The sequence below is a fragment of the Heliangelus exortis genome, chromosome Z (assembly GCF_036169615.1).
Source record: "Heliangelus exortis chromosome Z, bHelExo1.hap1, whole genome shotgun sequence".
Taxonomy (NCBI): domain Eukaryota; kingdom Metazoa; phylum Chordata; class Aves; order Apodiformes; family Trochilidae; genus Heliangelus; species Heliangelus exortis.
Window position 1 is genome coordinate 47,969,452 of NC_092454.1, and position 15,864 is coordinate 47,985,315.

General features: G+C 44.4%; 1 protein-coding gene across 1 annotated transcript in view; it reads left to right on the plus strand.

Moving 5' to 3' along the window:
- The first annotated feature begins 4,820 nt into the window (after positions 1–4,820).
- The window catches only part of DMRT1 (doublesex and mab-3 related transcription factor 1), a 58,855-nt gene continuing 47,811 nt past the window's right edge, over positions 4,821–15,864 (plus strand). The window contains exons 1-2 of the mRNA XM_071731137.1: positions 4,821–5,304; positions 8,193–8,376. Coding sequence (XP_071587238.1) covers positions 5,020–5,304; positions 8,193–8,376 — 469 coding nt within the window. The 5' untranslated portion in view covers positions 4,821–5,019. The remainder of the gene's footprint in view (positions 5,305–8,192; positions 8,377–15,864) is intronic.

The following is a 15,864-nucleotide window of genomic DNA, read 5'->3' on the forward strand; positions in this document are numbered from 1 at the left end:
GAAGAGCCATCTGTTGGTATAGGCTGGCTCTTACTTTATTTTTGCATAAATAATTTTTACCACAGCTCAGACATTTGGACCTTTAAACTCTAGATTCTGACTGATCTGTATCTCTCCAACAAACATGTATTTGCTCAGCCAAGAATCTCTGGTGGCTTTTCTCAGCTGTAGCTCAGCTGAAGTTTGTGATGTGGTGGCTCCTTTTCCACATGTCAGGAGAACAGCAGCAAGCCATGTGTGACAGCAGCTTCCACTTCAATGGCCATTAAGGCACATTACCTGTTGTGGCAGATATGTCCTCTAATCTGGAACATAGCTTATGCTGTTCCCTGCACCCTCACATCCTTTGGGAAAAGGTCACCTGTATTGGTGTCATACCTTATCTTCCCAGTGGGTCTGGATTTGCAGCAAGAGAAAAGAATGTGAACTGAGGGTGCAGAAGAGCCCACACATTTTGTACTCCTTCAACAAATGCTGGTCTTTACAAGCAGAGCTGGGAATGGCAGCTTTTCAAACTGCTGCAGAAAGACATCCCTAATCTCACTGATGACTGGCTGTGGACCTCCTCCCTCACCTTTCTCAGTGAGGAAAAGCAGCAAACAAGCAGGTAGTGCCAGCACCATAAATTTCCTGTTTTTCACTCGGTGAACATGAGCCCCTGACACCAAGACAGCAAAGGATAAAGGAGTTTGAGGAGAAGAGGGCCAAGTAATTACTGGGGCTCCCTGTAACTACAGGTTCCATGCCCTAGAAACATTTTTTGGAGGAAAGAAGAATGAAGCACTTGAAATCTTACTTCTGAATGAAATATTCCACTTGACTGAATGGGCTTTAAGCAAAAGCCATCAGTCGCTTACCAGATTTCACTGAGCTTGATTTCACTGAGGATGACAACACTCTAGCATCATAGTTAAGTGTCTGAGACAGCAGCTCTAAGGCTGATTTAAAAGTCTTGCAAATATTCACCATTTCAAGGTAAGGTTTGGGCTCAGATCTGCCTGTTCCAAGAAGAAACCGTTACATCTTGTTACGATGCAGGCTGCTTACGAGTTATAACCCAAAACCAGAATGTATTAAAACACGAATACAGAAAAAGACCAAGAAAACACCCAACAACTGGTTATGTGCTGACAGAAAGTGTGGAGAAAATTCTCTGCCTGAAATACAAAACTTAACGTGGGGCTGTGTTTTAAGAGTCAGGGAGCAAAATACGGTCTTTTCTCAAAATCAAAGAAAGTTTAAAATCAGCAGTGAATAAAAGATACAGGAGAACCCACGAGTAAACAAGCAAAGCGGCCAGAAAATGCATGGCTTATTTATGCCACCTGCTGGATTTTTCCTGAAGTATCTTTTCATTCCCTCTAGTTCACGATCTTCTCTGTCACTCCTGCAAATGCCCATAGTTGCACGGGAGGCTACTCGCACAAGTAGCCAGGCTGATAACAGAGTCGGTAATTCACTGAGTACACGATGTATGTGGACAAACACAGCTCTAGGACTGGAGATGGAGGTAGCTGTACACCCGTTTATTCTGCAAACTTGGTGCACACAGGGCAGCCAAGATACCTATGCAAAGCTGCATAGGCTACCACTCAAGTTCAGCACTGAGGAGTTTTTCAGCCCCCATAATTGTCTCAGGGGAATGTGCTATCCCTTTTCCCCTCCTTTGTTTGACTACCTCTGCTGTCTTTGATATTTTGTTCTACATATCCAGAGAGTTTATGGACACACTGATGTTCTCAAACAGTGCGGACTGGCAATATGAATGCTTTATCTTCTATCCCTCACCATTCCAGCAGCTGAGGCTGTCAGGAATCCAAACCCAGTGCTGGTGACAAGGTCTGTAAGATGATCTGAGAGAGTCAAAAGGATCTTCTGTGAACAGAGAGCAAAAATCCTTTGGCTTGACCCACTGATAGCAAAAAAAAAAGTATTGAACACTGATAGCAAAAAAAGTCTTGAAGAGAATCAGGTCTAGCAGATCTGTAAAACAGACTTATTAAATGCACCCAGCCCTGCTGACTTCTGTGGAACTAAAGGTCTTCATTTTCCAGGCAATGGTCTTGAATTGAGTCCTCTTTAATTTGTGACCTCTTTAATAAGATGCTCAGTCCTGTCAAATGTGATGTTGGGGACCCATCTGTTTCACATACGTCCCTCAAACATAATATCTTGTTAGCAAATAAAGCATTTTTGCAAAGTCAAAGGGATCAGCCAAAGGCATGCATTGGCAAACGACATGCTATCACTATGAGATGACATTTTGTGTGCTAGGGATGTGTGCAAAAAAAGTGAAAACTAACGGATAACTATCAACCACCTAGAAAAAAAAAGCAGAAAATGTAATTTTATTCTTCTTCTGTTTGCTTAGTTTGGGTTTTTTCATCATAAACATCATTGCAGTTATTTCCAAAGATGCCAGCAAACTGCAGTACTGTTTAGTCACTGACATAATTGCTGGATTCAAATCAGAGACATCCAGACTTACATTAAATAAATTACCAGGATTTCCTGAAGACTTGCAGTGCGACTTGCTCTGATTTGTGCTAGAACTGCTGGCAGTTTATCATCAAACCATTCCTTCACGACTGCAACAAATGCCAAATCCAGTACCTTGTACTAATCCTCAACAAATAGCCATTAAAAAAAATTTGAGACAAACATTACACACAAAAAACATACTCAAGGTGTGACTTGAGCTAAAAACCAAAAGCAATTCATTGTTAAAGGATTGACAATGTACTTGTTTTATAAGGCACCTAGGTAATTTGGTGGTACTCATCCAGAACACAAAATACTAGATAGGTACTAACTACACTAATATTTTGTTCCTCACCAATGGGTTCTTTAACATTATGGATCTATAATACAGATCCATGTAGCTAGCCTGAAAAGCAGGACTAGAAAATAGTAGTTGTGGGAAAGACATCTCCATTTATATTCTTGGAACTGTTGCATTTTTTACATTTTATGATTCATACCTGATCTTGGCCACCCCACTTAGTTCCTAGTGAAAAGTTATCTATAAGCAGCAGGTGACTGCTATTACTTTTTTGTCAACCTTTTCCTGCGTTATGCATTGTGCTTCTCTTTTTTTCACTCCTTCCAGTTACTCTCCTCCTCCTGTGTTTACTGCAGTTGCACTTTCAAGACTCTGAGACTGCAGACCAATGCCCACATGAGTTGAAAAGATCTCACCCAAGTTTGTTCAGGGTGGGAATTTCACATTTCAATATAGGAGGCTAAGTATGCCTGTCTGCATTGTTCATCTCTTTCAATATCAGTGATATAAACCATTAGGTGTACCGGCAAATCTTATTTTTCTTCTAAGCATTGTATTCATGTCCTCTTTTACAGAAAAGCTTGCAGTTACTGACCTCAGGAAGTATCAACTGAAACGAATGCAAGGGAAAGTTTTGGTATCTGTGAACTGGAACACTTGTTACAGCCCCAGGCCAAGCCAACCCAGCTTCTGCTGCTGCCTCGCTTGAGGACTGCCTGACTGTTCGATGCTGGGGGCTTAACAGGGGTGCTTTTAACATGGTTTTGCTGGAGGATGGTAAGCACCATAAACGTCTTTTGTTTCACCATGAAAGAAAAAGTCCTTTAAATATAATTTACTGAGTGCTAAAGCATAATAAGGATCTGGGGCTTTCTTCAGGCTGGGATAGACACTGACTGTTTTTGCCAGGGAGGCTCAGTCTGAGCAGAATGAGATGGGAGATAGCTGCTGTTGAAGAAGGAGAAGCTTTCCTTGGCTTCTTCTAGCAGAAATAAATTTCTACCTACTGTAACTAATTACCATCTGATATGCTGAGTAATGAAGCTGGGGTTATAGAAATCTTTATGCAATCTTTATAAATCAGCCTCACATAATGTCAGGCGCTTTCTGCTTCATCTCTGTTGAGTCACTCATCTGACAGTTGTCATTCATCTTAGATTGAGATGTAATTTAATAGTTTCATTTCAGCATGAAGATAGCGTCAACTGAAGTTGAGCCTGGAAAGATTTAAAGGTGTAACAGACAAAATATTAATACTGTAAATAATATCTGTGGAGCTGCATGGCTCTATAAATCACATAGTGCCAAGTTGGAAGGGGAGCCTATGTAAAAAAGGAAAGAAACAGCATCTTCCCCTACCTTCCTCTGCAGATCAAACCTCTCTCAACACCCACACCTGCTCGAGCTCCTGGTTACCAAGTTGTCACTGCAGTCTACCTTCCTCTATTTGCTGTGATCACTTGCCCACACAGATACTGATCAAATTGTTTATACCCATCAGGGTTATGAGTGCAGGGTGACCTGCCAACAGCACATGTAGTCCAGCAAGGCGCCAGAAGCCTCATGAAGCAGCTGAACTGCTGAAACTCAGGTGTTTTATCTGGGGAGGTGGTCACACAACTGCTTGCACCAGGCCATGCTGGCCACATAACCGAACGCGGCCTTTCCAACCTAGGGTAACAGAAGACTTAAAAATGGCCTCCATGGCTTTCGGCTTTCTCCTTTAGACCACGGGCGGCGATACCGCCTTCGACGCGGCCTAGGCCGACCCTTGCAAGGGCAAGGAGGGCGGGCAGGACTGCTGCGGAGCCGCGTCCCACCAGGGCGAGGGACGCGTTGTCCAGCGGGGCCTAGAGGCAGCGTGGCTGAGAGCAGCCAAGCGGGAATCCCCAGCACGACACCGAGTGCCTACAGCTGCCCCGGCCCAACACCCACCGCCCACCTCGCACCCGACGGCCGGCCGGGAGACCACCCCCTCTCCCCGTGGTGCGACCGGCCCGGGCCGGCCTGGGCGGGAGGGAGGAGCGGAGAGGGAGGGGTAGCCGTACCCCACCCCTGCCTCCTGCCCCGCGGGAGAGAGTGGGCTTCGCGGCTGCAGGGACAGGCCGGGGGGAACTGCGGCGGGAGGGGCCAAGCCGGACTGCAGCTGCCCGCCAAAACGCGCGGGGTGGCGGGACGGGGCAGGGCAGATCCGTACCGCACCGACCCCTCGAGCGGGTGCCCCCCAGGCCGGCGCTATGCCTAGTGACACCCCGGCCTTCAGCAAGAGCCCGGACGCCGCGGGGCCGGGGGACAACGCCAGCGGCTTCGGGAAAGCGGCGGCCCGCATGGCGGGCGCCCCGGCGGACGGAGTCGCCGCCGCGGCGGGAAAGAAGCCGCCGCGGCTGCCCAAGTGTGCCCGCTGCCGCAACCACGGCTACTCCTCGCCGCTGAAGGGGCATAAGCGGTTCTGCATGTGGCGGGACTGCCAGTGCAAGAAGTGCAGCCTGATCGCCGAGCGGCAGCGGGTGATGGCAGCGCAGGTGAGCCCCGCGGGGCGGCCCCCGCCGCCCCTCGCCTCGGCCAGGTCTGCCTAGGGCGGGGTGGGCTGTCTGCCCGGCGTGCTGCCGGCGGTGGACTCGTTCCTTCGGGCCCGGAGAGGTTTTAGTGCCCGCAGGAGCCGAGCGGCGGGCGCCACGGCGGAGCGGTGCGCTGGGACCGCGCGGTTGCGCGGGAGCCTCGCCGCGGGCTGGAGCTGCACCGCCGCCTGCCTCAAGTAGTGAGGCTTTTCGCTCTCTTCCTCCTATGTTAATATTTATTTTTACTTCTTTTTTATAAAAATAGGTGATGCCCTGGACGCGTGTAAGAATTGAGTCCCGGGGAGCGGTGGCGAGCGGCAGCGGGAAGGTTCGACCGCTCGCTTCTGAGCGCGCCGCTGTGCAGCTCCGCCTGAAAGTGGGCAAAACCTAAATGTGCTGGCAGCCCTAAGCTGCGGGGATATCTTTGAAAACCTTCAGAGAGAAAGATGCCGTTTTCCAACGTGTTTTTAACTAGATAATAAGTAATCTACCTAACTAATTGGTTAGCGAGAATATTTCCCACGGGTGGCTTTGGACTGGGTGTATCTGCTTTTCCTGGTGCTAGGCGGTTTCGTTACATTAATTTGTAAAACGCCTTTTTTATTTTTTTAACGGCATTGTTCCCGATTTTTCATAAAGCGGCTCTGTAAATAACCTGTGTAGCTGGGTCGTCTTGCATCGAAACGAGGATTCAGTAGCATTCGCTAAGAAAGCAAATTGCATCCAGTTGCGTGCAGGAGTAACTCCTTTGAGTTAGGTCGTCCCGCTGAAGTCACAACACTTCGGCAATGTAAATAAATTTTGTGATCCTGATCTTGAAAATTTTCGTTAAGAGGGGTCCTGGGAGTGTAATGTCTGCTACAGCGTGCTTGAGCTCCCTGAGAGGGGTTGCAAGTTCTCTTTGATGCAAATCGGCACCTGCGGGCAAGCGAGCTGGGGGCTGGTGCAGCTGAAGGCAGCTGTAGCAGACCCACTGGTCCCATTGCAGCTGACCTGCACTTAGAACTTTGTGATCCCTAGTAAAATGTATGTCCTGCTGTCAAGATTTTGAAAACCATTCCAGACCTGGATTAAATCCTTCCCCATTTTTTTCTTCAGTTATTCAGTGCAGGTATACTAAATGTCCTCGCTGAGAGCTTTCGTTCATTTGAATAAATTCTTCTTGTCGGTGGCATGGCTGTCCAGAAATGATTGCTACCCCCAAGTTACATGTTTTCTCATCACAATGAACCAGAGTACTAAATATTTGCTCCCTGCCTTGGGAGTGGAGGCAAGAAATGTGGTGTTGCTAGCTCAAGTCCCTTGTTCTGAACAGACTGTTCTGCTGCCCATCAGCTTCTGTCAGGTGGTAAATGCTTCCTGCTAGCAGGTTCTGGCAGTGGCCCTGTTGGGGGTTTTGTATTCCCTGCCTAGCATGTGAAAGTGGCTTTGAAAGCCTCACTAACTAAACCTTATCTGTGTAGGAGTTACACATTGAAAGTCTGTCCCCCTTTTTGATATATTTCTGCAGTAAGCCCCTTGGCGCTGGTGGAATTTTACAGGTCAAGGTTATTGGTTTGTGAAGTCAAAAGCTGCCTGTGCCGCTCGCAAGAGTATCCCTCCTGTTTGGGATGTCTCTATTGCAAGACCTGTTATTAATTTTGCTAGTAGTATTATGGCATCTGTGTCAGAAAAATGTTGCTGTTCAATATGGAAATGGAGGGAAGTCCCAGTAACAGGAGAAGGGAAGTACCTAGGAGAGTTTCCAGCAAGAAAAATCCATGAATCCAGCCTGAAATCTGGGACAGATTTCCAAAGGTCAAATACAGAAGCAAATCAGTCACCTGGGATGTTTCAGGTTAGGTAGCCCCCAGTGTGATATATATTGCCTGACACATACCATAACCTGGCATGGGTGGACAGCTGTGCAAAACAATCTGCCAGTTCATATAAGGCAAAAGAGGTCCTGTGTATTGTTAGTAAGCAATGAATATGGTTTGTTTGCACCCATGTCCAGACTGCATAGTGCCTGTGGGCTTAGCCAGAACTTTGCAATGTAGTCAGTGTTGGGAAAGAAATGGTGAATTCCTGGCCAGCTATGTGCAGCATATGTGATACTGGCTGAGATGCTTGCAGCATGGTTCCTGTATTTGGTGTGCTTCTTCCACAATGGCTCTTTTTTAGTACAGTGTACTGTATTCTGATATTCCATTGCTGAATACTCTGTTGGAGGAGATGCCCTCAAGCCTGGGTATCCACCAAAAGTCAGTGAGTGAGACCAGCAGGCTTGGACAGATCAGCAGATTGAGGTATAAGCTCTCATCAGGAGCTGCTTTGTACTATTGAAGAGGCAGAGCAGAGCCCTGCAAGCAGATCAGTTTCTTACCCCAGCATCTGTGTACCAGTGGACAGGAGGGTAGTGACTGCACTTTTCACAGCATGTTTTGCCCAAGAGCAGCTGTACTGGGTGAGTGCAGTCAGCTTTAATACATCGTGATGGAATTTTACAGGTCAAGGTTATTGGTTTGTGAAGTCAAAAGCTGCCTGTGCTGCTCGCAAGAGTATCCCTCCTGTTTGGGATGTCTCTATTGCAAGACCTGTTATTAATTTTGCTAGTAGGATTATGGCATCTGTGTCAGAAAGGTGTATGTGGCACCAGCATTTCAGAAGTTTGTTCATACACATTTGGACAAAAAAAGGGGTTGGTTTTAAATAGTTTTATAACCATTACGTCTTTCTCTGCCCCCTGGCTGGATTGTAAAATCAACAACATAGAGGTACATACATGAGGGAAAAACAGCCTTGAGGTTGAATCTTGTGTGGCTGATACAAACTGCTCAAAGCAGAGAACAAGCCCTGTGTCTTGTTCCCAGGTTGCGCTGAGAAGGCAGCAAGCTCAGGAAGAGGAACTGGGAATCAGCCACCCGGTGCCCTTGCCCAGTGCCCCTGAGACATTTGTTAAGAAGAACAGCGGTGGCAGCTCTTGCCTCTTGCTGGAAAGCAGCAGCCCTACGCACTCGACGAGTACAGCCACGACGGCAGCTAGCACACCCTCAGGTAAGTGCTGGGAGAGCGGTGGTAACTGCTTGGGTCAGACAGGGTCTGACCTTGTTTTGGTCTGCCTGCTCTTCGTGCACCTATTCCCCTCCGTGCAGCCGCAGGGTTGTGAAGGGCGCCCTCTCAAAGAACAGCAATGTACTGTCGGTATGGTGAGCCAATGGGAACGATTCAGGATCAGTCTTTCATATTTTAATTGATTATTTTTACTTGAAAATTAAAATTAGTTTGATATAGACTGGCTGTGTAATTGAATTCAGTAGAGTGTTTACCTGCAAGTAGAGATTTATGAGGAGCTCTTCCTTCTCCCAGGGTATGTGCTCCTGCCACAGTCCTGGTAACTGCTCGTTCGCTGGCTGTCTTTGTCAGGATAGGAGAGTTTTTAGCATTGTATGGGACCCAAGTATGTGGGTAATGCCACTGACCCTAGCAGCAGAAAGCAGCCCACCTTGCATGACTTGCTGTGTCTGTAATGAATTATGAAAGGCTGATGCAGTCCTTCCACTCTATTACAACTTGCTGTATTGCATTAGAACCTTGCAAAAAAATCCCCAGACAAACAAACAAACTCCCAACCTAAACAAAAAATCAGACAGTATTTGTTTGCAGGTTCAGTAAAACCTTTGCTAAGCACAGCCATGACTTAAGAGGTGCTGAAGGTTCCAGACAAAATGCTTTTTCCTGTGCAGAGCTTACGCTTGACAACCACAGCAATTGAATATGGATGAAAATAAAATGGTTATAATTTATTTCTGCTGTATAAGCAGAATAAAATTTTAAAAATATATAAACATGGAAAACAGGAAAAAGAAATTTAATTAATTTTTAATTATCTGTGCTGGTGTTAATAATGACGGTGAACATACTTCCCAGTTAAGAAGATGCTTCTAATGTGAACAGTGCATTGCATTAACTAATAAAAAGACAGTGCCTATGTATGTCTGTCAAATGACATCATTCTGTTTTTCAGGCCGTTTAAAGCCTTGGCAGATGGATTTGTTGCATCCATTGCAGACAGGCAGTTTCAGTCCAATGTGGAGAAATTTTTTTGGTGGATAAAACAATAAATAGCTTTTTATTATCTTTTTTGTTTTGGTTATTGCAGTTATGTTAGTGTCACCTTTGAATCGATGCAATTACTCCTTTTGTATTTGGATTACTGCATGCTTTGTCTATAGACATGGGAAAAGCTGGCTAAAGATTAAAGTAGTATATTCAGTAATGTATAGAGATTGTGTGTAACTGAGGAGAACATGAAAACCCTTGCTTATACAGAAAGGTCGAAAAATGAAATTGTCTTACTGTCAACAAAATTTACATAAGCTTTGATCTTGGTGTTTTAAAAATGTCAGTGGAGGTACTTAATTTATTAATCCCATTTTAATAATTTCTTACTAATTGAATTGAATTATTGTCATTCAATGCAAAACATTCCTTAAGTGATCTTAAGGCAATTCAATGCCAGTATAAAGACTTAAAAACATGAAAATGCCTAATTTTAAAGTAATCTGAATTGTTTGAAAAATTTTGGTCAAAGCACTTGAAAATTATTTGAAGTCATCTTTCTTACAGAAGATTTTTATTTGTGAGAAATTCAATACATTGTTTCTTAAGAATTTTACTAAATAACTGTGTGTGGGTGACAACACTGAAAACAGCACAGCTTCATCTCCAGACAGAAGTGATTCCAGCCAAGAGTCAAGGCAGGGTGAACGTGTTTTACCAGAAGGGGAAGAATCTGGGAAAAAATAGGGGACTGGGTTCATAGGCACCTAAGTAGCAACAGAAATTCATGCTTAGTGATTGCATTGCCTAAAGTTCTATCCAAAATAATTCCGGTTCATCTGTTGAAAGCAGTGTAAGTAACTTGTGGGTATGGATTTAATGCCACTAGTAACTGTGCACTGGCTCTGAAGCTGGAGAAGGTGCTCTGCCTGCAGCTGGGGAGCCTAAAGGGTGGCTTCGTCTGACATCAGAGTAAAGGCTTCACCCTGGGAAACCTGATATTTTAGCAAGGAATACTGCTTAAACGTTCTGAGGTTTCCTTGTTTTTTAGTACACAAAGGTCTCGTTAGGTAAAAAAATTGCCATATGCGATGTGACGTTTTTGTTTTAGGTGTCAGGTTGCTTCAGGGCCAGGTACTTGAAGGATTCTTGCATTGCTGTTTCATCAGTTTACTGGTACCCTCAGCTGCAAGCAAACTGTGGGACTAAGGGTTGCAGCATGTTAGTTTGGTAGACTGATGCTGATTTAGCAGGATTTTGAGTAATCTGTAAGGCAGGCAGAAAGTGAAACGCTTTGTAGCAGGTGAAGTCAGCAGCTCCCTGCCAGCCCCAGGAGAACCAGGGATCCTGGGAGTGCGCTGTGCCCTGTATGACACATTAGCCTGGGCAAGAGATGTTTTGACAGTGGTAATTCTGTTCATCTTGCAAGTATTTGCCTTCACAAGAGCAGTTTTTCTTCTGGACTCCCGTCACACAGACTGTTGTTTACCAGTGGAAAAGTAATGTCTGAGGGAGTCACACAAATCAGACACAGGGGCAGAGAGAGTCTTTCCTCACTGTATCCATTTTCTCTACAGATCAGAAATATTGTGACACCTGGAGAGACCAAATACAATTCTTCAGATCCCTTCATGACATGCTGTTTTTGAGAAGAGGAAGAATGAGTTATCATGGTCATAGTGTAGGGGTTTGCACATTTAACATCTCAAGCTTGAAAACCACATTTACTTTGTATGAAGCATGTCTTCCACACTCAAAACCCAACTGGGGATTTGCAGGATAGTTGAAAAGGAGCAGAACATAGTTGCAGGGCAGTAGCAGAACCTCTTGCAGATGGATTTTTTAGTTTCTGTGCATTTTGCCTTAAAAAGTTGCAGGTTGCTGAGAGCAAAGGCCATTTAATTGCACAGAGCAGAAGAAAGTCATGATCCCGTGATCTGAACTACCTGCCCTTTCTTCTGTAGGTTAAATATACCTGGGTGGGTTGTCTAGTGTGCAGAACTTGGGAAAAAACTGTGGTGAGACATTTAAAACAGGCTTTTCAGACACATTTAAGTTTTTAAAACCTGGTTTCTATCTTGTTCCTTGTCAGTTTGGTACTTCTGCCATTTTAATACTTAGAAATTGTTGAGTGGGAGGGGGGTGAGGGGGAGGGAGGAGTGTGATCATGAGAAGCCTTTCAGTGAGACCTGCTCTTATGAAAGGGAGACAGTGCATTTCACTGCTCTTTCATTTTGCTTGGTCCTTGCCACATGTTTGGCATTTGGTGCATGGCATGGGGTGGCCTTCAGCACACTCCCTTCCCCTGGTGACTGGAAGGTGCTGAAAAGCACCCCTTCTTTCTGCTTCTCTGTGCTCATGTTGGCTCAGTTAAGCATCATCCAGTACAGACAGGATTACAGTACGAGGCTAATCCTCTGCTCCTTTTCTTTGCAGTGGTTGACTTCCCATTGGATTTGCAATGACCATGAACAATGGCATTGTTCAGGTGCCTTTCTGGTGTCACTAGTTGACAATTTAAAAATGTATTTATCAGCAATTGTGGGTAGTAAGATTGTGCTTTTTCTTTCCCTTTGCTACATAAATTGTATGTTATGGAAACAAAATAGTGTTCTTCATACATTTCTTTCAGTTGGTTCTGCCCTAATTTTGAAACTCTTTGAGGAACAGATGAGTTGTTATCTGCTCATAAATCATTACTATAGTGGGGTCAGCAATAATACTGTGCCTAATGAGTGATGGTTCTGAGATCCCTTTGAACTTGGAGTGGCCTCTGAAAAACCTACCTTGCCTTCTTTACTTTTCCTGTGCTTTTTTGCTGTTACCCTTGGTGTTTACAACACTGTGTTGTGATTTCAGAAATTCATGCTATGATCTTGCAGATGTTGTGTTGCCTAGGTAATAAGGTGAAAGCTAAGTTATAGTTGAATAGTATCATTGCCTGCTTTTAAAGTAAGAGAAATTTTCTTTTTGAAAAAAAGTCCTTTTAAGTCTTCACAATTAGTGTCATATGCTGCCACATTTCAGTTTTGTCAGAAAGTCTCACTATACTTAACTGATGGGCAACAGTGAAGGTGCCATGGACATTTCACCCTGAGGATGCTTAAACACTGGAACAGGTTGCCCAGAGAGGTTGTGGAGCCTTCGTCCTTGGGGACACTCAAAACTCAGCTGGATGGTGCCTGAGCAACATGATCCAACTGTGAAGCTGGACCTGCTTTGAGCAGAATTTGTGCCAGCTGGCCTCCAGATGTCCTTTCCAAACTAAAATGTGCTGTGAATCTATGCCTACTTCTTTGTATTGATACTAAGTCAACTTACTGAAATTTGAACTTCAGCCAGCCTCAATAATGATCAGCACTTGCAAGCCTGGGAAAGAAATCCTGAGTCTTTTGACCTGAAAACACTCAGTGACTGAATCTATGGTAGATTTCAAGACAAAATTGGCATAATGGTGGGGGTTGACAGGTTGTGGGGAAGACTGCTAATTGAGATGGCAGCAGCCTCAGCAGGGACTGGGCAGTAAGGAGAAGGATACATTAGGTGGTTTGCCTGCCAGTGCCAAAACTAACATCGTGACTATACGTCCTCAGAGGTCTGCTGTAGTTACAGGTCCATTTCCCTGCTTCCTCCTTTTGTCTTTGTCTCCTTGTTACTTTCTAATGACATTTTTCTCCTGCTGTGCCAGCTACTACTTCACCAGTGTTAGCTGCTGGCTGCCTCCTGGTTCTGCCCACCCTCCTTCAATACCAAGATCCAAGCAGTCCATGCATTTCTTCTTGGCACTTTTCCCCAGCTTCTCCCACAGCCAACAAATCTCTGTTCAGAAGAAAAGAACGTGGTTAAAACATGATGTGTCTTCACTGGGTTGTAACAGCTGGCAAAGAAACAAGTTTTGCATCCTTCATCTGAGAATAATTAATACCTTTCCATACACAAACATCTGTTTTTCTCCAGATGGTTGAAGTTAAGATGAGAGACAAAGAAACATATTTGCATGTGTCTCTTTCAACAGTTTGCGAACTGTCTTGCCTCTCTTATGTTGTCATTGTTTCCAGAGCATGAGTTAGACTTTGTCTTGGAAAGCAGTTGCTGGAGATGGTCTGCTCTCTGTGTGGTGGTTTTCTCAGTTGCTAAATCTCTTCAAGCTGATCTAAGTAAATATTAATAGATTGCTTCACATTGACCAATTTTTCCTTGGTTTAGGATAAAACTCCCGTAATGGGCTTTTTGAATTTCTGACTGATAAAACTCTGTTATGAACTGTGCAATGTGGTAGCCATGGCTTTGTAATTTTCAGTTCCTACTGAAATTACATGTGTTTTGCTCTGAGTTGTTGAAAAAGGTATTGCTTGTGAAGCAAGGGAGGCATTTCTGCCTTTCTGAGCTGCTCTGTTTTCACTTGTACTTGGGAAAGGAGTTTTGAGCATCTCATTATAAAAGGACATAGATAAATCTGAAAGGATAGAGAGAAGGGTGACAAAAATGATGTATGGCTTGTAGAAAAGGAGACTAAGGGTGGATATAACAGTCTATAAATATTTGAGAGGTAATAATATGGGGGTGGGGGAGGGATTATTTACAGCGCTTGAGACAGCATAACAAGGAGCAACGGCTTGAAACTAAAAAAGACAAAATTAAATTAGACAGTAGACACTTTTTCTCCTAACTAGAAGTGCAATTAGCAACAGAGTGACCTGCATTAGGACAAGGGGGTAAGTGAAGCATAATCAGGAGAGGTGTTCAAGTGTGTGTTGGATTACGATCTTAAGTGATTAATATGGGGGTAAACTCTGATCAATGTGCAGGTTAAACTAGATGACAGAAATCTCCTGCAGCTTTGTCATCTCCTATATGATTCATTGCCTCTGGCCATTGTTTGACTGTGTTAAATAAATCGTGATGTTACAGGGTTCTGCATCCCTGATTAGATGTTTCACGTTAATTCTCCAGTTCTGGAGCATACAGCTTGCAAATCTTGGACTTTCCCTGCTTCTCTCATTTTAAGCACTGTTCATTTGTTGTCTTTGCAGCTTCATGTGTGCGTGTCTGTATTTTAACTGAGCTAATGCCTGAAGTGCCATACTTGTTTATTCAGCAAGGCAGATTCTGCCAAAAGTGTGGTGTTTCTGTCGTCTTGGTGACCTAGGTAGAACTTGGAGCAATTATCAGAGTTAAGTCCCTACTTGAAGAAGTTTTGCATTTTTTTTTTTTAGGTTTTTGATCCTGTCTGAAGCTTCAGTGGGAGTGTAAGGATACATGGTAGTGTAAAAGGATTTGGAAAACGTCAGAGAAGATTGCTTCGCTTTTTCTTTTCAAGTGGTACTGTCATCCAGGGCTGTCTTCACCAGAGGCGGGGGCTGGGAGGAGCTTTTTGCAGTGTGCTGGGGCAGCAGGGCTGCAGGGGACCAGCTGGGAGCTACCCCGATGTGCTTAGTTCAGCTGAGCAGGACTGCTCAGCCCCAGAACTTTTATGACTGGTTTTTTTGGCTGGAGAGGTGACAGTGAAAACCACAGACAGCTCAGGAAGCATTTTCATCCTTCTTTCACATTTCCGAGAGCTTTTTTCCCCAAAAGAATGGTAGTAGATTGCTTCCCACCCTTCATCTATTCCAGAATTTTTCTCCCTGGGGCTTTCTGTGTTTGCATCACCTTAGTGACTTAACTTTTCTTCCGCCAGGTGAGGTTTCCATACGAGGAGCTACCTGTTAGAGCAAGGTCCCTGCCAAGTGGAGTTTGCTGTCTGCTGAACAGACTTGACCTGAAGCACTGTCCTGGTTCTCGAGTGCTGGGGGTTTCTTTGCCCACCGCAGGCCATCGGGGCTGGTGGGCTGCACCTATTGTTCTTTGTGCCCTAGGAGCTTTTCCTCTGCCACGCTGGTATTTGCATATGGGTATTCACATTCAGAGAGTTATCTGTGCTGGCTTGTGCTTTCCATTTGTCATTACAAACAGTGAGATAAGGAATGGAGTAGGAGCAGAAGATGTACTAAGAATTTTCTATCTGTGGGCACATTATTACACTATCTGCAGCTAACCTCTTGTTCCTTTCTGTGTCCTTGAAACAGTTATTATGACTTATCTGAATGTGTGGGGCTTTCTTTTGGTTTTTAGAAAAGATGTAAGTGGGGAGTGAAGGAGGACTGCATGGTTCCTTAGCTGTAAGCACTGGCATGATTTCTTGCTTTTTTTTTTTTCCACATGGTTTCTTATACCTTGAAGACTGCTTTTGTTTGCTCTGTTTATCAAGTAATTTCCAAATTCAGCCTGTTGGCCCATTTTCAGTAGATTTGTCATTTGATGATGGGAGGACTAAAATGCAGTTTTGAAGGATTCTTTTGTAGGAATACTTATTCATATATTTCTTCTAATTCCTTTTTTTTTTTTCCTTTTTGTGACCTTTGCTAAAGAGTTGTAAATAGCTCATTTACTGAAGTACAACATTCTTCATACAATTCTATTTTACCTTTTCTTGAAGAACTT